General features: G+C 33.5%; 2 protein-coding genes across 2 annotated transcripts; both read right to left on the reverse strand.

Annotated features, from left to right (window-relative positions):
* Positions 1-8,328: 8,328 nt before the first annotated feature.
* On the reverse strand, positions 8,329-9,855 carry LOC140177431 (uncharacterized). Its single transcript, XM_072210534.1, has 5 exons — positions 9,695-9,855; positions 9,460-9,652; positions 9,191-9,279; positions 8,724-9,138; positions 8,329-8,604 (listed from the first exon to the last, which is right to left on the reverse strand). Exons 1-5 carry the CDS (start codon positions 9,853-9,855, stop codon positions 8,329-8,331), a joined length of 1,134 nt encoding a protein of 377 aa, XP_072066635.1.
* Positions 9,856-16,010: 6,155 nt separating this feature from the next.
* LOC140177432 (uncharacterized) lies at positions 16,011-18,803 on the reverse strand. The gene is made up of 8 exons (XM_072210535.1): positions 18,777-18,803; positions 18,406-18,673; positions 17,744-17,828; positions 17,499-17,631; positions 17,029-17,211; positions 16,694-16,804; positions 16,562-16,603; positions 16,011-16,304 (listed from the first exon to the last, which is right to left on the reverse strand). The coding sequence occupies exons 1-8, from the start codon at positions 18,801-18,803 to the stop codon at positions 16,011-16,013; spliced, it is 1,143 nt and encodes a 380-aa protein (XP_072066636.1).
* Between the last annotated feature and the right edge of the window lie 5,640 nt (positions 18,804-24,443).

Consider the following 24,443-nt stretch of genomic DNA (forward strand, 5'->3'; position numbering starts at 1 on the left):
TCTTTAAATGCTATAAACTATAAATCTTAATTTTTGAATTTTAAATCCTAAACTTTCAATCCTAAGTTTTAAACCCTAAATCTTAGCAAAGTTTAAACTCTAAATTTAAAACATTAATATAAAATATAATAATAAAAAACTAAAATTTATTTAATTGACAAAAAATATAACATTCCTTACTTAATAAAAAAATATTTAAGAATTATCTTTAAAATTATAATGTTAGTCTAATTTGATGAAAATTCAATAACAATGTATTTTACATTAAAAGTAATATACTTATATATATGAATTTGAGAGAGATATTATCAATTTTTTTTTTTAAAGAGAGACATTATCAATTTAAAATTATCAAAATTAACTAACTATTTATTATTTATGTACTATTTGTACAAAAATGAAAAAATTATAATATAGTAACTAAAATCTGATCATCACCGTATATAAATCTTGAATTGTAGGTAAAACTACTTTTATATAAATTGAAATTGTGAAAATATATAAAATGATAAAAATATCTTGTTTGAATTATTTTTATTAAGTAGGTTATATTAAAAATTAATTACTAAAGTGTATTTTTTGTGTGTCTTGATTGGACTCTTATTTATAAAATTTAACGAATAATTATATAATAAAATAAATTATAAAATTTAACATTATTCACACAAGAGCATAATATATAAATTCAGTAAATGTATCCCATTACAATTTTAAACTAATAACACTTGAATAATATCTTAAATAATATTTATGTATCATCGTATGAATTAATATTTGTAAACAAATATTTTCACCATATAGCAACAATATATACCTCCTAATAAAGTATTATTTCTAGGTAATGTATCAAAACTATATTAATAACAATCAAGAATAAAATATATACTTATACTAAAAGTATTAAAAATTATTTACTAAATTAACTATTTATATAAACTATATATTAACTATTGATTATTATATGATTGGGTGCATTTATATATTAGTAGTACTGCAAAGGGCAAGAGTCAATGAAAAAAGAAATATTAAAAATGGGTGCATGTGTGTGTCTGCAATAATTGTAGTGTCCACTGTCCAATAATGACGTGAAGTATTATATAAAATACTAAAATTTTCAAGTTGCCTCTGAAAATGGATACTCTTATTTAAAAATTTTCATGGGATTATTATGTATGTGATAAATTTTATAATTAATTAGTTATTTTTGTAAGTTTTATATTTGATCTCACTTTTTTAAGCTTTAGTAAACATGAATACTACTCTATTCATTTGTTCTTATTATCTTCAAATTAGTTTACATTTTTAGAAAAAATTTAATATTGCTCAATAATAATTATGTTTATTTACTAGATAGATACGTTTAGAAAAAATTAAATATATCTTGAATAATTAAAGGGCATTAATTTGCTGTGTGTTGCATTATTAATCAGATAAATAAAATAATTTTTTTTTCAGTATGTGTATGGCCATATGGGTAATTAAGAAACTTTGTGAATAAGTGAGCCAAATAATTGGTTGTATATATCTCTTTATTATTATTATTATTGAAAAAGAATCAACCCAGACAAGCGGACTTGGTGGTAGGGCGGTGCCATTGAAATCCAAATTAAAATGCTATGGCCTATGGTTGCCATATTTGAGTCAAAACACCTGGTCCTCAATAAATTCTTTATAGGGGACTATATCATGTCTCAATATATATGGTCCCCATTATCAGCAATAATAATAATAATAATAATAATAATAATAATAATAATAATAAAAGGTACGTTGAGATAAGAAGGAAATTGAAAATGAAAGACATGCTCTTTTTATTATTCATTCCTTCACATGATTGATATTCTCACCATATGATCTTGGTTTAGTAGGATTTTTGTTGGATTGATTAATTATTACGTGTGTGTATATATATATAATAAAAATAAATAAATAAATAAAAAGATAGACTAATAAAAAATATACTAAATATTTATGGTCACGGTTGCATGCATTGTTTTCTTAAATTAATTAATAAGGTAATATTATTTAATTATTTTTTTAAATCTTGATATATATAATTCTCTTAAAAAATAATACATATTAGTTGTTAAGAAAATGTTTAAGTCAAAATAGCATTTATTATATAAAAAAAAGTTATGCACGTAGTAATTAAGATTGATGAAAATCTAATTTCTAAAAAAATATGATATCTATACACACAAAATTAAATATAAAAGAATTCCATTGTCTAGATAGTTAAACATAAATTAATTATTATAATGATATTATTAATTTACAGGCCAGCATCAGGGAGATCAATGAATCCAATAAAAACATTAGGTCCAGCAATTACAGCAAACAATTACAAAGCAATTTGAATTTATTTGACAGCTCCAATTCTTAATGCATTTGGTGGTGTCGATGCTTATTCTGCTGTTAAGCTTCCTAATGAAGATGAAAACCTGGTCTAGGCTCCTTCAAATCTTGGAAGCTTCATAAGGTGATTTTACAATAATTGATTATTAGAATATATATATATATAAACTTATATGTATCATATATATAATAAATAATATATATAAAAAAAAGTATATATAATGAGTGATAATATTTGAATCTTATTTAAAAATAATAGTCAAGTTTAGTACTCAATATAATTTGGTCTTCGATATAATTGCTTTGAATGAACAAAACAATTACTACTTACAAATTACAATCCCAAAAAAGAAGAATAACATGACTTATTGCACTTAGACAAAAAAAAAAAGGAACAATAATAAAGATAAAGAGAAGAACACAAAAAAATAATTAGTTAGTTGAGTTATGAGTGAAGTGATGAGTATTATTATATCTACCCTCAAGCGCACGACAGAAAGAGACTCTTCGAAATGAATTAGAAAGCACCATAAAATCAACTTTTTTGTCAAAGGCCTTTAGGCAGAGACGACCTTTCTGAAATCAATGTGACTGCTTAATTTATCCCACTTTTCTTTTCTTTACTTTTTTATTAATACCACTAGTATAAAATTATAGCGCTGGTCAAATATTGATCTATTATAAAAATTTATTGTTATATATCTATTAATATTAATAATTATTATTTTTAACATAAAAAATTATTTGTGTATAAAAATTTATTATACAGTATGTAAAAATATTTTATTTTTTGCTTTCTAGAGACTAAATAAAAATAATTTATATTATAATCATATAAAGAATATTTATCAATTAAACAATATTTAGTTATATTATTAAATTTCTAATATATGACCCGCATTACATACAAATTTTGTACCTAATTTATTTTATTGTATTTATTTTATTGTATTTATGTACAGTTCCTTAACAGAAACATTAATATATATTTATTAAAAGACGTAATTTGTTTAGTATACAAAGAAATTATGTAATTAATCTCTTTTATTATATTAATGTTTAAGTTAGTTACTACAGCCTATTGTATGGCCCACGCTTTCAACGTGTCACGTTGATTCTGTAATATGTTTAAATGGTAATTTGTTATCTTTTTAATTTGTACGGCAGCTTAATTAGTTGAAATAGAATAAGCTTTTTAATCCTTTATTCACTAATTTCAAATATTGAATGTTGTATACAAAATTATCATTATACATAAATTTATTTATCACCATTGATTGTACTTTAATTGCAAAATTCTTAATATTCTTAAAATTCGCAATATACTTCTTTTTTTTACACGGGCTATTTGATACTTTGATTTTATTCTATTATTTCATACACTATTTTCATTATATACAAACAAACATTGTCGTTATTTGACATTCATATTTGTATTTTTGCAATTTTTTCGACTAACTTTCACTTTAATATGGCATAGTTTAATTATTATTTTGTCTTTGCATTGATGGATAGCTGAAAAATAGAAAATATAATTCTGTGTATAATTGCTAATCTGAATCATTTTTATTTGAATTAAATGCGCTGCTAATGTTCTTAATTGATTTTTATTGTCCTGTTTTTTTCTAAGAAGGTGAAATGGAAATTTAAAATAAAAAAAAATCAATTCCAACTTGATTTGTACTTAAAAGTTGAAATAAATAATTTCCGTTTCAAAAATCAGATTGCTATTATAGAACTAATTTTTTTTATAACTTATACTATTGAAGGAGTTTTTATAACTATTTTAAATAAAAAACATATTATTAATGTTTTAATAAAGAAGAGTGATCAATGTAAATGGTAGTTATTTTTACTAATATATTAGATACACGTATAAAATAATTTTACACTAATAATGTATCAAAATTAAATTCTAAAAAAAATGGATTATAAATTTATCCATATTGAAGAAATTCATATAAACTATTTTAAATTTGTGTTCATATCTTTATTACTCTTATTTATAACTTTTATCCAATAAAAAAATAAATATACATGAGAGAATTTTTAACAACTTATACATAATGTTTCACAAATATGATCATGCATGATACCACTCTTAAGTCTCAATCAATTTGTATATTTTTAAAATATACAATTTTTATGAGTCAACTATCTTATAGAATTTGAATTGTATTGGAGTTGTTATTATTGAATATTTTTAACATAACTAAGTGGTAATTTTTTATTTACAATGATATAGAAGTGAACTTAAAAAAAAAAAAATATACTTTACTCAAATTCTTCACTTTTTCTTATTCCTTGTTCGTTTCTTTATTTTTCTTTTCTCTTTTATTTTCTTTTTTATTTGATATTTCAATGTTCTTTAATTTTCTTCTTTTTTTTTTTTGCATATGCATATACCAAAAGATCAAAGGTCTTTTATGTTGAGCTTTGAGCCTTTGACCTCTTCATAAATTCTTCCTAAATTCATAGAATTACATGCTTGAAAAAATAGTATAGTAAAATTTTCTAAACCAACTATTGGTCGATTATCTTTGCGATCAATATAAAGTAATGGCTATTGCTTTTGTTTTTTAACAGAATTATGATTTTGCTCCCAAAGAGGAATAACATCATATTTAAAGCCTGGATACCTATTAAAAGAAAGTATATAAACAAAGTAAAATCAAAGCCAAAACTCACTGTTACATAATTCGATAGATATCATAGTTGTAAAATATGATAAACTGTACCCAGTAGGTTCAACAAAAATATGTCAAAAATAAAAGCAAAGGTACTTAATTTGATCCTCAATAAACAAATTTCATCTAACTTAATTAGGATTGAAGTTTAGTTTAATAATATACTACAGAATTATCAAAACTAATTTGATCCTGAATAAATTGACTTTCTCTTCTCGACACACATAATTCTTAAACACTAATCTTTAATTAAAAAAGACTTGAGAGTCAGCTTACAATGTACTCATTATAAAAGATTGATAACTTATAATCGATAAATTTTTGGTTGATAATTTTGAAACACCTCTTGTGAATCTCCTTTTGCTTTTTTCACTTTAATAATTGCCCAGCTCAGAATATCAACATCAATAATATCTTTAACATGAGAGTGGATCTCTAATTTTTCAGAAGTTGAAACATGGTAAACCTTATCAGCTGCCACAAAAAGGCTGTAGAAGAGAAAGGAGGAGATGATTATCCCTAAGATTTTGATGGACATGAATAAACAAAATAATAACAAAGCAACAGTACCACATGAACACACTCAACCCCTCATCTAGCAAGTGGTTATATACTTTCAGTTGGCAAATTAAAAAAAAAAAGCAACTGCAAAATCAATATATTTATTCACCAAGATATTCAAGGAATGAAAAAAAAAATCCAAGTAACTTTTACAAATATCTCAGAAAAAAAATTAATTGAAAAAAATAGTAAATTGGGTATCACATTTTTTTTCTAATTAATTTCAATAAGCATTAATCTCTCTGTTCAGATTAAGTATCCATTTTTGTTAATAAATTTCTTACTTTCATCCTTACTAAGTGTAACTTAAAGGAAAACAATAAGAACATATATGATATACCGCATGACATACATATATGTAGTACAAACTATTATAGTGGTATTAGAAGTAGGACCAGCAGCGACTTATTTTATTTTTTTTCTCACAAAATTCTATTTGTCGGTTTCTTTCCATTCTATTTCGTCCATTCCATTCATGCTTATAGAATGCTGCTCCTTATTTTGTTTTAAAACTAATGAAGGCCCTCCCCTACTTTGATTGATCATACAGTCTATAATATAACATTTAGGAATTTAAACTGAGAAAGTTTTTGAAAGGACAGAAGAAGAATTTCTTCTAGTGTGTCAGGTATATCGCAAGTAATGAAAAATCCTACAATATTTTCTGGAGGATACACTAAATGTCAACAGGACAAAAGTTTGTTCACTTTCATACAACTTAGGCACCTTTAATTGGTATTACTACTAAATAGAGACATAGTGTTGACATTGAAATTTATGCAAGCCTCCAAAAGATGCCAAGGTTTGTGGATAATAGAGTTCTAAGCAACATCAGATACTGGTAATAATTAAAAAAGAAGCATTCCTCAACTTACCTAAGCAAATCCTAGTCCATAATGATGACTTTTGTAAATCTGTTTCGTAGATCTGTCATAAAGGGATTTTCACATGAAAATTCCAAAGCTGCAACATTTCCATACTGATCACAAAGTAACTGGACTTATGCATGTCAATTCAATTTGATAAAAAAAATATCATTAGAATATGATCAATCAGATTAAAGTTAAGCAGCTTGTAGGCAACTTTCATTATAAATATACTTCACCTTGGACTTGCCTGAAGAATGTCCTTACCTCTTCATCAATTGGCATTTTGATAAAAAAAAAAAATCCAAAACCCCGGAAAAATCTCAATTGACATACCTGCATTATACTCAAAACCTCAACTTGATCACCAACTTTTGTGATTTCTTACCATTTTTCTGTATTTCTCCGTGCTTCAATTCTGTCATATTTTCCTTTTTTTTTTCAGATAATACCATAAATCAGTTGCTAAGAAATTTTTATTCCTGTAGTCTTCAATAAATTTTAATCACCAAATTAGTGTCTAATATCAGAATTTTAAAAATTTTTAGGGTATGTTGTGTTTTTATTAAATAACATAGAGACTGATTTGTTTAACATTTTAGGATTGCTTTGTCTAACAAAACAAAAAGGCTACGGACTGGTTTAATGATTAAAATTTGTCGATGATTAAGGTGTTCGACTCAAAATTACTAATTTGGGGTGTAACTCTTATTTTTTTTGCACACTTATCATATAGGGATCCGTCTGAGGAAAAAATTGTTGAGAATTTCCTCGAAGAAGAGGGAATTCAGGAGACTATCAAGTCTAAGATTTTGTAGATCATCAAAGGAATGGGTTAGTTAATCAACATTCACCTTCCTTTTGGCTCAATTTAATATATTTGATTTAAGGGTAATATCAGAAAAATCCTCTGCCATGGGAACCAACTTTTTTGTTCACGAGATCCTGTGTTGTTGGTTGACCCTACTGATGTTGAAGCACTACTTCCAAAGAAACATAGACAAAGAGAGCTTTTAGTTTTGGGTTTTGGGTATTCCAGGTTTGTTATGATTTTGGTTTTGGCCATGGAAGATAATTAGCAAGCATGAAAGTGCATTCCACCTGAATGAGCATAATTGTGGCCAAGATTTGTTGGGTCAGTAGTGTCACTCAGGAGATGTGTATCAAATTTCAAAGTCGTTACTTAAATATAAGTATTTGTTTTTCTTGCTTGTTTCGTATGCATGGAATTAGAGGGAAGACTAGGACCTTGTCATTATCCTCCATTCATTCCATAACCTTTTTTTTTTTTCAAACCCTATTATGTTTCCATTCTTGCTCTAACCCCACATGAGCATTTGCTTATTTATACTCGATACATGGCCTATACTTAAATACTATGGTATGCATATATTAAATTTAGTTATTAAGAAAATCAGTCATTAGTATAAATAAAAATTAAAATATAAAAATATATTAAAAATAAATTAAATAACACATATATTTATATATAAATATATTATTGACTAATTTTAGTGATTGATTTTAATATATAAATAGTATTTTTAATACTTAAATATAAATAATTCATAATAAAGTATCGTTTTTGTCCTCAACGTTTGGAGTAAGTCCCAGAGTTATGCCTAACGTTTCAATCGTCCTATTTAAGTCCCTAATGTTTCAAAATTGGCTCAATGTTATCCTACCGTTAGGAATTCATTAACAGAATTGACGGCAGAACAAAATTGATGACGATTTTGAAACGGTAGGGACTTAAATAGAACGAAAACGTTGGGGACAAAAACGATACATAGAAATAAATTTTAATTTTATCCTTTAATAATATCAATTTTTTACTGTATATAATATTCAATTATTTTTTAATCACATATATATATAAGTAAATTATCTTTGAATGTATCGTACACAATGCCACAAATAGAACGAACATCAGCAAATGTCTGGCACCCTTTTTGATAATTCAATAACAAACGAAGGTAGTACTCCTCTCCATGCGAGTGAGGAATATGTGTGAGACGACCACTCACATTCCCTTGCTTCCGTGGCCTCCACATATGCCCTTGCTTGTCCCAAACAAAAAATGACGGCATCTCCGTGTAAGTTAGTGTACGGGCCAGATCAAAATCCTTGTTAGCCTTAAACCAGCCAATAAACATACTATCCTTTGAGACCGCAGTCTCGATAACATTCTCAATAAGTTGATGATCTTCGTACAAAATATTCTGTTCATTTGGCAGGTGGAATGGACGTTTGCCTCTTTGAATTGAATCTCAAACCCGAATAGCCGCCAGGATGCCTCACAAGCAGATATATATCGGCAATCATAGTAGTTTTGGATTTCATCCACAGTGACAACAGAATCAGCTGAATCATGCGATCGGAAAAATGAAGCTGTGACACGATCATTACCTTTGTGGACGTACTTGAACAAATACTTAATAGCAGATGTCTGGCAAGTATACTCAACATTTATGTGGCACCCATACTTAAGAAGCAATTTTGCATTGTACGGGACAATAAACCGATTGTCGAGGTCAACATTCCTCTTGCTTGTTGAACGACCATTATCTGACCGTTTATACTTGGGAAAACCTGCACTGTCTATGGCTGTTTTCTCATGGAATGGCATTGGATAAAACTTGGAACACTTCCCATTAACCATACACGGGCTACTCGTGTTCAAAACTTCACAGGGTCTGAACCATGAATTTCTGGACTAACCTGTATAGCTTAGGTTGAGTGTGTTCGTCAGGTATCTCGGCCGATATATGATGGTCAATATCATCGGATGATCTAGGCTTCTCGGCTGGCTAAAGAAATAATAAAATGTGACAGTGGGGAAGACCACGCTTCTGGAATTTAACTGTGTACACAACTAAAACAAAGAAAATGGGAAAAAGAAAAGAATATGTGAGGGGACAAATAACCATTGATGGAAAAAGGACAAATGTGTTGGTGTGAACTTGAAGACACTGAATGAAAAACCTTACCTCCTTTGGGCTTTCCGAATATGGACCATCCTTTAAGTCTTTTAGCAAGGCATCTAACTTGATCTTGAAAACCCTTGATATGATATCAGGCCTGTCACTTGGCTTTAATGAATAGTCCGCAACGCAATCTTTAATCTTGTTCCAATCTGGGTTACATGTGATAGTAATGAAATAGCTAGGGTAACCGGCATACCTGCAAATAGAAAATGCATCTTTGCAATTGTTGTACATGTACCAGGGACCGCCGACAAATAAAGACGGCAAGATAACTCGTTTGCCAGTTCCTGCAGCCTGTGTCTCACCATGAATTAGGCACTCATGTAGGCCTTGCAGTTGATAGGAGCGAAACTTGTTCTGGTGGAACCTGTGATATTGTAGTCTTTCAGCTTCTACCATAGTGTAACTATCAACCAAAAATTGTTGGAACAAACGTCTTGATTTGAGAAGAACTTGCGACTCATGCATTCTCATTTGGATTCGAAAAGACAGAAACTCGCTCATGCTAATTGTTTCTCGCTTATGTAACTGTTGCTTAGATCTTTTATCGGATATCAAGATATCACTCTGATAAACCACTATTTTATGATTTATCTTGTCCTCATTTGAGTGGTTTTTATCAATTTCTTGCTCACTTATTCATATAATTTGCATGATTTTACAATCCCTTCCTTATTTTATGATATAATTGAAAACATGTTCCTAGGCCTTTAAACTGTTAGTTTTAATTATCCTTTATTACCATTCGATACCGTGATCCGTATGTTGAGTGCTTTCAGACTTTATAGGGCAGGAATGGCTTAGAGGATGGAAAGGAAACATGCAAAAGTGGAAGAAACGAGAAAAATGAAGTATTTGAGAAACGGGCAGCGATGCGTGCGCATGGACGATGCGAACGCGTGCCTAGCGCAAAACACGAGCGATGTTGCAGAAAGTTGCAGAAAACGCTGGGGGCAATTTCTGGGCTCCTTTTCGGCCCAAATCCAAGCCTGGGAACACAAAATAGAGGCTGCAGAATGGGGGAATCAAATCATTCAATCATACAATTTCATAATACACAATTTTAGGGTTTTAAATGTAGTTTCTAGAGAGAGAGAGGCTCTCTCCTCTCTCTAGGTTTTAGGATTTAGGATTTCTCTTAGTTTTAGGTTTATTTCTTCTCAATTCCAGGTTCAATGTTCCTTTAATTTAGTTTCTCTTATACTTTTATTTATTCTAGCATTCCAGTTTATTTATTTCCTTTGTTGATTACTTTATGTTACTATTTGGTTTATGAATTCTCATGTTTAATTTAATTTTCTATTTAATACAATTTGAGATATTTCAGATTTATGATTGCTTTCTTCAATTTATATTATTGATGCTTTCAATTTAATTTAGATTTCTCCCCTTTTGGATTTGGTTGAGTAATTGGTGACACTTGAGTTATCAAACTCCTTTGTTGATTGATAATTAGGATTTGCTGGTTGATTTGGATTCCTCTAAAGCTAGTCTTTTCTTAGGAGTTGACTAGGACTTTAGGAATCCCATTGATTAGTCCACTTGACTTTCCTTTATTTAGTAAAGGTTAACTAAGTGGAAGCAATAAATAATTCTCATCACAATTGATAAGGATAACTAGGATGGGATTTCCAATCCTTATACCTTGCAAGGGTTTTCATGATTATTAATTTACTTTCTTGCCAATTTATTTCCTTGTTCCATATTTCAAAAAACCCAAAAAGATACTTTTTCATAACCAATAATAAATCATACTTCTCTGCAATTCCTTGAGAGACGACCCGAGGTTTGAATACTTCGGTTATCAATTTTATTAGGGGTTTGTTACTTGTGACAACCAAACTTTTGTATGAAAGGATTCTTTGCCGGTTTAGAAACTATACTTACAACGTGATTACTTTTGTGAATTCTTTACTAGAAGAGATCAGTTCATCACACTCCGAAAACCATCTTCACCGTATGGAAAAAGCAAGGGGTACTGTAGTGCAAGGTATTGGGGATGATTAACATCAATGCGTTTCAACTGATTTGAATGTGTCTGAAGTACAACATCCCTCTCAAGGTTATCTGTATCAAAATCACCTACAATAAGAGCAGCAACTTCAGACGCTGATGGTAAAATATATCTTCTACCATCAGTATTCCTCTTCTTGATAAGACGAAGCTGTAGCGGAGTGGTTGAATCTTCAACGAACTTTTGCCTAGCATATCAAAAAGACTTAGCAAGAGAATTGTGGGAATCAAGCATGTTGCTGAGGTCGGCCACAATGGTCTGATCTATATATTTGTTTTGATTAGACAGGCTACATCAACCCAAAACCAAAATACATCAAGATAAATGAAGGTCACACCGAAATCATATAATACACATATTAAAATATCAGCAGACAATCAGTACAACCAACTCACCCAATTGCGTCAATCTTGTTCTAAACTTCGTTTTCCGTATCATAGAAATAGAGCTGAGCAAACTTGGGCTTGCTAGACTGCTGTGGCATCAAACTTCCAATTGAATGGTAATTTTGGCCACTAATAACAAACATGGGGGGAGCGGAACCCTTGTTTAATGTGTACTGAATCTTTCCAGCCATAGATGTGAATGAAAAAATACCATTAAAGGCCCTGATATATTTCTGATAATGCAAAGATCATTCATCATCTCCATCCAACAACACCTTCAACAATGGTGGCGGGACCGGCAACAAAGGGAGAGTGACCTTTCCACTTATACAACAAATAGCAAATAATATAGTGTTATTGGCTCCACCTTTCGCAAGTCGCTCGTGCATCCACATGTTTGCCCCACAAAAAACACATCTTTGCGTGGATTGCCCAATAGACCAAACATCTAGTGAACATATGAAATAAAGCAAAATCAAGGTTTGCAGGAGTGCAATAATAGGTCAAAATATGGATAAACTCATAATCATAGTCATTGAGAATAACACCTGGTTCAGTAGAAGATGCAACAAAAGCTTCAACTTGGACGTCGCTAGCCTCAGGCAGATAAAAATTTGCAGATCGGGACAAAGGGGAATAGCCAACCCGACTGCATATTTGATGAAAACCAGTTATCAAATCTCAGAGCTAAATTTGAAACATTAAAACGATTGTGAGTTAGTGGGCGGAACAATCCAGTCAAAGACCCATGTTCAACCGTGGCTGCGGGTGAGGCTCGGCAAAAGGTCCCATACTAATGATAAAAAAAATTGTACCAGCTTATACGGTAGAATTGTTTAATTGTTTAATTACAGCATAATTCCCGGCTTCAGAACATATCCTAGAGAAATGGGAAATTCAAGCATTACTTACGTGGTACGTGTTACAGAACACTTTTGTCTGTCACCAAACCTAGGTACATTGCACGATGAAGAACCTGCAATGGAAAAAAGGGGTGTTATCCGCGGATGGACAAGCCAACACCGTGGTACGGGGCAGTATTTAAAAAAGGAACAGAATGTCAAAAATGAAACGGAGTAGCACAGGTGATCACGATAACTAAGCAATACCAGCGGTGAGTATCGCACGTGTGGGGAATATTGCTACATTCCGCGGAGAGCCATTTAGCCAAAGAATAAGTTAGAAAAGATATCCACCTTAGATTGACAAAGTAAAGCTAACCTTGGACTGTGACAACAGAGGCGGGTGATTTTTGGAGCACACCAATAGCGGTTTGGAAGGACTCAGACATGTGTCTGTTAGGATCAACTGCAACAACAGAAAATCGTAGATGAAAGTTTATAAATCATGCATAAACACACCAGTAGAGCAGCAAGATAAGGGTCACGCAAAATTTCCAGCAAAAAATGACATGTTCCCTCACAGAGGAAAGAATGGATCACGCCAAAAAATGAAAAAGTCTAATGGAAAAATGACGACAAGCATGAAGCGAACTATGTAGTGGACAATGACTAACAAACCATTCTCGGGGCCGGATGGACTCAGCAACACGTTGACCCGGCGCCTCTTATGACCCAGAAAATTCATCCGCCGTTGCCCTGCGAGCTTAGCTTGGTGTTCCATGGAATCCAGGCAACCGAACCGGTTGCCAAAGGGGTAGGTGTGTGGAATAATTTTGTTACAGGTACTCAAACTGATTTCAGACAATTGCAAAATTGGACACCGCTCAGCTAGACAGGAAAGGCAACACGCAATGATAAAGGTCAACAAATACTAGGAAGAAAGGAAAAGACCGAAAGATCTACATCAGGAATGATGTCAAAGTTGGACTATGAAAAACACATGTGCTCAGGCGCTTGCTTAGTCTTTGACCATTAAGGAAAAGAGACCAGTTCACAGAGGAAACGGATCAATTTGGCATCCCACAACTAATTCAAATTCAAAAAACAATGAACTCAAGACATAGTCAACCGATCACCTTAACATGACCAAAAGAAAGAGAGAAGGAAGTTAGCTGATAGGGGAAATTGTAATTGCAGAATCATAGTTACACTTATTATTTGTAACATAAAAAAAAGAGTAGTGGAACATGGAAACAGGAGTTCGGGTAAACACCAGTTCGGTTTGACTACTCAGCACATAACTGTTATATTTAAAGAGAGAAAATAACAACAAAAGAAATGTTAAGTGAGTTCTGGTATACAAACAAAGGTGCCGTAGGAAAGAATTAGAGAGGTTTTTTTAAGAGAATAGAAATAATGCAATGTGTTTTAACTTAATCTCCAAAACGGGCTTTGCATCTTACTATGCAAGGTCAAAAGGAATAGTGTGAAATATGCATTGTTCATATAAAAGATGTGATAAGAAAATTTTAGCCATATCTCAACATAAGGGAAAATCTCTTTGGTTAAAATAATCAAATTTTAACAGTTTAAGAATCAAATTTTAACAATTTAAGAATGATTGTTCGATATAAGACATTTTATTTGTATCCAAACTAATTTTCTCTACCTCGTATAATATGACAATCAACTGTTGGGAAATAATTTGGAGTGCTGATGCATGCAAAGATCTTCCATGCGTGTAGGTAAATGAAATTTTTCTCTGATCTTTTGTGCTTAATTACAATTTATTAGCACGACCATAAATTGGTAACAATCTGACTTGAAATCGAAACCATAAAAGAAGGCAGGGCATAAATAAACAACAGCAGAATAAAACCCACTATTGATAAGGTATAAGATAGCCTTGCTTATAAATAAGAGTTGTTTATCTTTGAATGAGTGGAATTTAAAACCGCTTGGTCTATTTGACCCACGGAAGTATGTAAAAAATCTTGACAATGCTCTAACATGGAAGCATACAATCTACACACACAATATAGAAAAAAATGGGCTTTCTATTCAAAGAAAAATCTACTGCCACTTTCGGAAAAATGTAAGTACTTATAAATATGGTGTGTCTTCACAAATTAAGGAGGACCGCGCAAATCATATTGCGACGCCTGTGTTTGAATGACAAGAAGCTAATCTAAATAGAATAATTCAATTATTCAATTAATGTGAAATTATTGGCAGATGGAAGTCTATTCAAGGAGATATATTTTTTTATACAACATCAATGAAAGGCAAAAGTACTTGTCGGGCGCAACTTTATCACCTTTTATGCTGGTTCGTTATTGATTGGGTATGAATAATGTTAATGATGTTTTGAAGGATGGAAGAAGAAACCTATGCATCCAACCAATTTGCATTAAGCCCCGGGGAACGCATTGCAAAGAACCGATTAGTGATAAATATATCATATGCACAGAACAGATACATCTAGGTGGGAAAGTGTGGGGCGCAACTAAAATGGCTTGTCATTCATGCTGTGTTGACGAAACTCCAGAAAACCAATCACTATCAACAGTTATTAGAAAATAATTAACAAAGAGGGTATGGGAATGAGCACACTGTTTCATACACAGGTCCCATGCCTAACACAGAGCGCCACTAATCAGGTAACTCAATGCGGTTATTGCAGAACTATTCTCAAAATAAAAGAGCTTCACTTCCAATAGCACCCTAGTTTAAACCCCCCGCCCCATGGCATAAGAAAGCAAAGTGAATAAGCAAATCCAACCCGTGAAATTCCATGTTTAACGACATACAACATTCAGGTTGCAATGATAGGAGTACACATAAACAGAGAAAAAGCAAAAAAAAAAAAAAGGAAACTCCTACATGTTAACGAAATCAGTAAGATGTAGTTAACCAAGTGAAGTAGTGACATAACATCTGACGGGGATTACAAAACCACATGGAAGGATAAACAGAACAGCGTATAAACTAACGGTAGCATCAATACGGGGCATCTCAATCCAGACCATACGAGAAGCCCAACCGAGAGCCGCCATGAGATCTAACACTATGATCGAGCAAACTAAATAACAACGATGACAATGAGACCATGCAGCAGCATGTTAACGTGGCATGACACATTGCTAATGTGAACATGTAAAAATAAATGCCAACTGTGAATGTAACATTAGGAATCTTAAGTAAGTCGAAATCAAGTTGATAAAACGAAAGAGTCAGAGCAGTTTATTTAACGCCAAGCAGTTCGGTTGGCTTTACTTTTATTTGAAGCTCTGAGACGGAGGGATGACCGGCTCACATATCCTCTGCAACAGGATCGGTGGCATTCCCTGGGATGCACTTCTCAAACGCAAGCAGAAGACTCTTGGAGGCAGAGAGTGAGGCACGAGAGGAGAGGTCATCATCGGATCTAATGCACAGCCGTTTGACAGGAGTCTGTGTAACCACGTGGTCAGCGCCATGCTCAGAAACAGATGCGGCTTTGGTGCTCAGAGGGGTGGTGGAACCAGCAACTCCGACTATGCTCCCATTTCGAATCAATTCACCGCTATGAACACCCGTTGCAGTGGTCAACTTCTGCAATGCATCCTGGAACATATAACGGTGAGATTGTAAAGTGTCAAGGAACACAAAAAGCAGCAGCAGTTGAATACATAATGCTAATTGAGAGGCCTTTGTGGAGTAATCAAAGACTCGTACCAATTTAATGTTCTTTTCTAAAGCAAGTGAAGCTATAATTTCTGGATTAGAACATATCCTAGAAATGGTGATCATGAACGCCTGAAATTTATTTAGGCTATCATGCCTAACAGTAAGCTTGAAAAGGATCGGAGTGTCTTCCTAACCAGTGCATTCAGCTCCTCTGGGAAATGGTCTCTTCTATAACCCTGTTTGTGGAAGACAAGAAGTGAGTAAGTCGGCAGCGAAAGACTTCACAAAATGTCAGACCAAAAGGAAACAAACAACTAATAATGAACCTTAGCAAGCATGCTGGTGCGGATGTCAGTGGCAGTTAGTCCTAAGAACTTTGAGGCAGAATTCTCAAAGAGAACAAAGGTTGCTATATCTGAGTCATCAACAACACGAACCTAAATGCTAAACCTTCATGCACAAATAAAAAACACATTAGAAACAAAAAAAGAGGGGGGCATGTTGATGATGCAACAAATGCTCTGATCAGATTTAACAATAAACACACAGGTGCAACATGGCTGTTTGCTGTAACCGATTCCAAATCTAGGGAAAGCATCAAATCAAAAAAATAAAAACCAACTAAAGTTATTGAATATAAGGAGACTACACAGGATCAAACCAACCACACAGGAACGAAAACCAACCTCGCAACAAAAATTGTTGAGTAAACATCGCATTTTGCACAATAAAACTGGTCAATAAGTGCCTCCAGTCCCTGAGTGCATTGTCTGCAAGCCTTGTACCACCATGCATGATCTCTGTCAATGTCGATCACCATTCCACAGGTCACGTAGGTTGATTTCTGGAAGAAAAAAATTAACCACAATGAAATAAACAAAATGCACGAAGGCGAATAATTTTAACGAATTCCTGCAAAGAGTAGTGTATCACATAGGAAAAAAATAACCAGAATGACATAAACAAAATGCATGATGGAGAATAATTTTAAAGAATTTCTGCAAAGAGTAGTGTATCGCATGAAAACATGGAACTCACGTATTAAAGTGTTTCAAGATGGTTTCCACAAAGACTATATTTAAATTGGTGTTAGGAAACGACCATAAATTTCAAAGCACCCAATGAACACACCTCAACAGTTTGCTTTATCTGATGTATGGGTGCATAGGGTGTAAGGTTGAGAAAATCTTCAGAAGGAAAATGCCTCACTACCCGGCCTATAACATCAACGCTGGGCTTATGCTTAGTACCAAGTCCAATAAGCCTTGCATCAAAAAGTTAACAATATCACCATATCACAACCAATATATGAATGCGTTAAGTTGCTTGTTAAAGATTGGTGAACAAAAACTAAAGCCTTTGTTAAAGAACCGGACTTTTGGCGGAATTTCTTAACCACTTCAAGGTCAGCATTAACCATGAGCCTTGTGGTGTAGTTTGTGTTGGTGATAGTCATCACACCTGAAACAAAATTTAATTTGATTAGACAAATACTTGATTACATATAAGCAGGTTTGTTGCTAATTAGGCAATTTTAAATATACCATTGTAGAACTTCATCTTGGCAAATTGGAGCACGATTATAAATTCGGTGGCCTTGTTGGCAACAAGACGAGTGACCAATTCAGATGCATAATTTTCCCACAACGTGCATGAAAGCTTCTCACTGCCACTTTTGGGTCCACACGTATTTTTGATCGCGGTTTACATAGACCAGTTATAATCATTAAACAACACAATCAGAGGTAAGTATGGATTGCGGCATGAATGAGGTATCCAGATTTCTATATTTCTATACACAATAAAAAGGGAAGACTTACCTCAGATCATCAAGCTCGATTTTCATGTAGTGTGACTTCTGGGTTTTTTTTTTCCGAAAGGAATCAAGTCACTCTTTGCGGACAAAAGACCAACAAAATCTGCTCCAGATAACCTCAAGATAAGCGGGCATTAACAAACAGTTGGCAGATGCAAAAAATGATATTCTAGGGAAATGACCTAGATGTGGGTGGCACAATGAGGACATCAAAGAGCATACCAATAAGAAATAAGTCATCCCTAACCGAAGATAATATTTCCTTAGTTACCACGAAATCAAATGACTCAATTGGAATATTGATGTCATCAACACTCGAGACCAATGTGTCCCTCTTAAATATGATCCGCATACTATGCTTGGTGGGCCTGTATTTCTGCGTGTTTGAGTCCATCGTGAAGTTGGCCAGAACAAACACCTTCCCCTCCTCAAGGATCGTTTCAAAAAGACGGTAATGAATGGACCGGATGAAACAATAGATTCGCGATCCCTGACAACGATGGAACAAAAAATAAAGAGATTTTTGATATCACAGAGGTGACAAACATCCAAAAGGAATAACATACATGATGTAACAAAAGGCGGAAACGTACCTCTTTGTCAAGTACAACCAACTCCATTGAAGGTTGAGAGTAACTCTTTCATATGACAAAAACTTCCACATCCTCAAAATCCTTACTTTAATGCACCAGTTCTTTTCAGAAATAAGAGAAAGTTCCTTAACAGAATCAAAAGTCTGATCCATCTAGGGGAGTGGATTTGGGTCTCGAACAAACTTTATATGAAAATATGAGCTGGGTACCTAATTAACTGCAGAGAATTCTAGAGATCAATTAAAAAAAATCTACATGAGGAGACATAATTACACACCAAAAACCACAATCCACATCCAGGGAGGATCAAAGAAAGCAAAAATAAATATAACACCAATTATGCATATTATAAGAAAGACGCCATGCATGAACTTCCTTTTTTGGTAACAACAACTATGAAGTAATGGCTAATTATTTGCCTCACAAAGATCTTATCTATTAAAATATTGGGAGAGAAACGAATACAAAACGATGATCGTGGTAATAAGAGCAAGAGAGACAAAGAAATAGGTCGAAATCGGAAGAATTAATGTTAAAATTATTTCATGCCTGGTTAGGATTAAATCTAAGGAAGTCAAGGCAAAGCTTTAACACATGTGCCTATAGCAATAGCAATAGCAATCATAATAAACATCAGTGACGTGAGTAAACGACGGCTTAAAACGGACCAGTATAAAAGATGCAGAGAAAGTAAGTGTGGAAGCATGTAGAAAGGAAGAGAAGAATTTATAGGGCACCAGGTCCCAGCATTAACGAAAGGCCATTCACCATACCGGAAATTGGACTGCGGTCTGGACCGTCTGACGGTGCTGAGACAACATTTAAATAAACCCATGAATGTAAAACCTGAAACCCTGACTTGAGACACAATTTGAATGTTAGCCATTTAATTTGACTGAGCAATTATAGTGTATTTTATTATTTATTATTTAGCATATGTTATATATTGTAATATATTGTATATTTATATTGATATAAATTATATATTATATATTATATATTAGATATTTGTATATTACAAATATTATTTAGTATATATGAAACATTATATTATTATATTAGATTTTATATGGTTGTTATTATAATATGGGTGTTATTAATACACATATACGCATATATCCTAATAGACTCTCCATCTCGATATCCATATTTGAAGCGGCTTGAAGGCCAAAACAAATATACTCACATGCATGTGCACAACTATAACTAATAACTAATTAAATAACTAATAACTTAATAATTAAATAAATAAATATATAAATAAATTAAATATTAAATAAATAATAAATAAGTTTGGGTCTGAAGACCTCGTGGAAAAGGGTAACGCCAAGGAATAACCAAAACTCGTGTTTGATTTTTTTCTTGCACTGAGCAAGGAGTCGAAAAGTTGGTGAAGCAGTTGAGGTTAGGGCAAACCTTGCAGAATTGGGAGATGACGGTCAAAACCCACCGATGTATACATTGAATGTAGGAATTAGCGACACACCTACTGACTCAGAGCGATGAACGCACACTGAGCAGAAAGACTTGACATTGAGTTGGGATGGTCGGGAATGGCGATTTGTGTGAATGTCCTCAAACGGTAGGCTAATGTTTTTCGCATAAGGTGTATTGTTTAACAAAATCCAACAAAAGGCTCTAAGATATTCTCGATTATAAGGCTGAGGTCATAACCGAAAGATGAAATAAATTAATCTAGAGAGAGCAAAGGTCACAATGAAAAAGCACTTCACTGTTCTGGGTGAAAGGGAGCATGGGATGAAAACTTAGTGAGTTAGTCGAAAATGCCTGACACATGTGGCAACACAGGAATTAAATACTAATGACAATAACAATCTGTGAATGGAATTATAAGAAAGAAATATTTGATAAATGCAGATTTAGCCAAGTTGTGTTGAATTTTTTTTTCAACCATTATACAACTCATTCGATGATATCGAAAAACGTTATTATAACACTGAAATAAAAGGATCTGTCCCCTGTTAATGTATAGAAGAATTAATGTATAGACGCTGTTATGGAAAAAAATAATGGTGAAGGTTTTTTGATCTCATGTAAAAATAATACATACAAACCACAAAAATAACCATATAAAAGACAGAATTTTTCAAGTTATAAGTTAATAATTTATAAATTATTGAAGAGTTTTTAAGATGAAAATATAATAACTATTGAATGCTGTAAAAAATGCAATCTAATGAGTTAAAAAATAATTAGTTAAATGGTTTTTTGAAGGCAGTCTTTAATATAAAAGGAATAAAAATTTGGTTAATGGGTTATTTGATGAAAATAATTTTACTTTAATGCAAGATGGATAAATATGACTTAAAGGAATCAAAAGTTGTGATGAGTGTTATAGATCTAATTTTTCTGAAACCATAATGGGGAGGCGTCTCCGATAAAAGAAAAAGTGTAATAGTACGACCCTAGAGGCTATATACAGATATAACATGATGCCTATTTTATAAATGAGTAACAAAAAATCATTTTTTTCCCACGATTAACGCAGTAGATTCACATCCGATTCTATAGATAGCATTGTCGAAGAGTATGTTAAAGAACGAAAGTACTTTTGACTGGATATGAATAAAATTTATCTAAGCTGTATCCGGTCACTAAATTTAAAGTGCTCTAAATTAATGAGTTAACCAGCAGCACATATGAAAATTAATATGACACATTGCTTAAACACCAAGTTCGATATTTGATGGTGGGAGCACACTTTTCGACTTCAGGGAACAAAGCATCAAATACATAGGACATGATAATGCACACGCCAGTTCTTGAGGGAATAAACCATTAGCCTAATGGCGCTTCCCGTTCGAAGCATGTGCTACTGACTAAAAGGCCTCCAGCCCCTACCAAAATAGCACTCTCGGAGCCGACTGGGCTTGGAGCGAACATCGACCTTGTAACACAGACCAACATCATCAACAACGTCGACTTGATCAGGTTTAGTCCCAAAAGCCCTTTGAACAAAATTGATCGGGAGGGTCTACAAAACAAATGAGAGAAAATGGTTTAAGAGTAAGACGTGGTGACTACGTAGATGTAGACATGGAGGACGAAAACCGACATAAACCAAACACGGAAACATGGAACGACTGAATAAATCCTTACCAGAATATACTCGTCAGCTTGGTATTTTGTAATCTTTTTGTCGACAACAACAGTCTCACATTTTGGCAGCAAGCTGTGAAGTGCTCCGGGGTAGGCAAGTGAATAATGACCAAGCATTGAAGTAAAGGCGCGATAGTCAAGAGGTTTGGCAACAAAAGTAGTAACAAAAGTCAAATACATTTCGAGAAGCAACGACAACATGGGTAAAATTTGTATGGTTGATGCGAACTGGATGGTGTATGTATCACCCTTGGGATATATTGCTGAAGGCAAATTAGAATGGATTGAATCTGGTAACAACAAATCCTCATCATCAGGCAAAGTGGGCACAAAATAAGCGGCAAAATTGATATAAATATTCCCTAATAGTTCAGCTACAAGCCTACAGCTAAAGGGTGGTCCCAGGATACTCCGCCATCTGGGAAACGCGCATTCGCATCTAGCACATGGAATATAACGAACTCGGCATTACCGACATAGGCCATAAAGAACCAGCATCTTCCCTTGATGGTAAAGGCATTAATTAATTGAGGAAACCCTCCCACTATTAAGCAAAGAGAAGGAGTCTTGTGGAGCAGCATGGTGAATCGACGGCCTGAGAAATCGACAAATCTAACCTCATCTGGCAGTTCAGACCGAAATTCACCATAAAAATTTGGGGGAAGAGCAACCGTGGCCTGAAAGTAAAATTCGTGGTTACTACAATAATTTGTCCATCAATCACATATCATAATCTCTGCATCATACACTTATGTGACGAAAGAAAGAGATGCACCAAGCAGGAGTCCACACAACAAAAATGCATCTGCGTGCAACTATTGAGAGGAAAAAGCTAGACATGTTCCCCGAAATATAAACGAGCATGAAACATAAACGGGCAGCAGCGGAAATAGCAGTGACTCCATTAGCCAGCAAAATAGTGGTAATCACAAACACAAAAAAAATGAACGAATGAATTGTGCCAAAGCAAAGATAGAGGTTACCAACATACCCAGTATCAAGCAGGTAAGCACGAGTAACCCAGCAAGATTGAAACGATGTTTGTGGGAGGCTGGGTAAGAAACTATACTGAAAGGACCACCAATCTCGTGGGAAAAGGGATGGAAAGGACCGGGGACAAAACAAAATAAGCTTGCTTGGCCGGAGATAACCACGAAAAGAGCTTTAACATGCAACAGAAATGGTTAGCCAACTCACCTTTTGTTAAAACAATGATGCATGCGAGCAAATGAGCTAGAATGGCTAACAGATGAAGAAGCAATTTTGAACGGGGAAGAAATTTTACAGTTCTCTTTTTTGGGTTAAAAGGAATGGGAGAGAAGAATGGAAAAGTCAAAGTAGTAAATACAATAATTAAATGGAAGCATCTGGTAAGGTGTGTAGGTAATAAAATTAATTTAAGTGTTGAACAGGAGATAAGCCTCAAAATGGTCCCTGAAGTTACCCTCGAGTCTCATAGTGATCCCTGAAGTTAAAAATTACTCATATTCATCCCTGAAGTTACACTCCGGAACTCAGACTCGTCCTTCCGGTCAATTTCGTCCAGCTGGTGCAACCGGAAAGCTGACATGGACTTGTTGGTGACATGCTGTCAGCACAATGGCTAGCTGACGTGGCAACGTAAACTGTTTTGACTCAATTTGGTCCCTAAATTGAGGTTAAAAACCCGAACTCCTAATTGACTCTCTTCTCCATCACACACTCTCTTCTCCTCTCTTCTCCATCGCACCAGAGGTGACTCTCCTCTATTGCTTCTCCTACAGTGTCTTCTACATCTTCAAAAACCACACATTATGGCTAGCGCGAACAACGCAGCTGGGAGCTCTAACAACCCACGATCATTTGGAAGCATCATGAGGAGAATGAATAGAAACAGAGATGCACGTCTACCAGAATGGTGTGAGTGCGGGTTGAGACCAGTGTTGTGATGGTCAGCGACGGATTCTAATCCAGGGAGACCGTTCGTGGGTTTTCCAAACTACAATGTAAGTGTTTGATGCTATTGTTTGCTATAATTTTGGATGTAAACTTGGTTGATTCACTTTCCAGGGTGCAGACTGCAGGTAAGAGGTGGTGTGGGTTGTTTCTGTGGGTGGATAAAATTCTGGAAGAAGATGCGGTAACATGTGATGGTAGAACAAGCTCTTAAAATGACAACGAAGAATGTGATTATAAGTAAAACAAGCTCTGTTTCATATTAGATATGCAGAGAATCATATGTATGTGATTGCATATGCAATTGTCCCTGTTGAAAATATTAAAAACTGGAGGTGGTTCTTGGAATTACTTCATGAAGACTTGGGAGATTATAAGCAAAACAAGCTCTGTTTCATATCAGATAAGTAGAAGGTACATTTTAGAAATTTATTTGTTGTTGTATAATTAGTATTGGCTGTTGTGATAATAGAATAAGTGAGAAGATATTCATTATAGGGTAGTTGGATCACTGCTTATATAATGAACTGCTGTGTATATAATGAACTACTGCTTTACTTAGTAGATGGACTAATGCTTGATGAACTGCTGTGTATATAATGAACTGATTTG

This window comes from Arachis hypogaea, chromosome 13 (genome assembly GCF_003086295.3).
Source record: "Arachis hypogaea cultivar Tifrunner chromosome 13, arahy.Tifrunner.gnm2.J5K5, whole genome shotgun sequence".
NCBI classification, from domain to species: domain Eukaryota; kingdom Viridiplantae; phylum Streptophyta; class Magnoliopsida; order Fabales; family Fabaceae; genus Arachis; species Arachis hypogaea.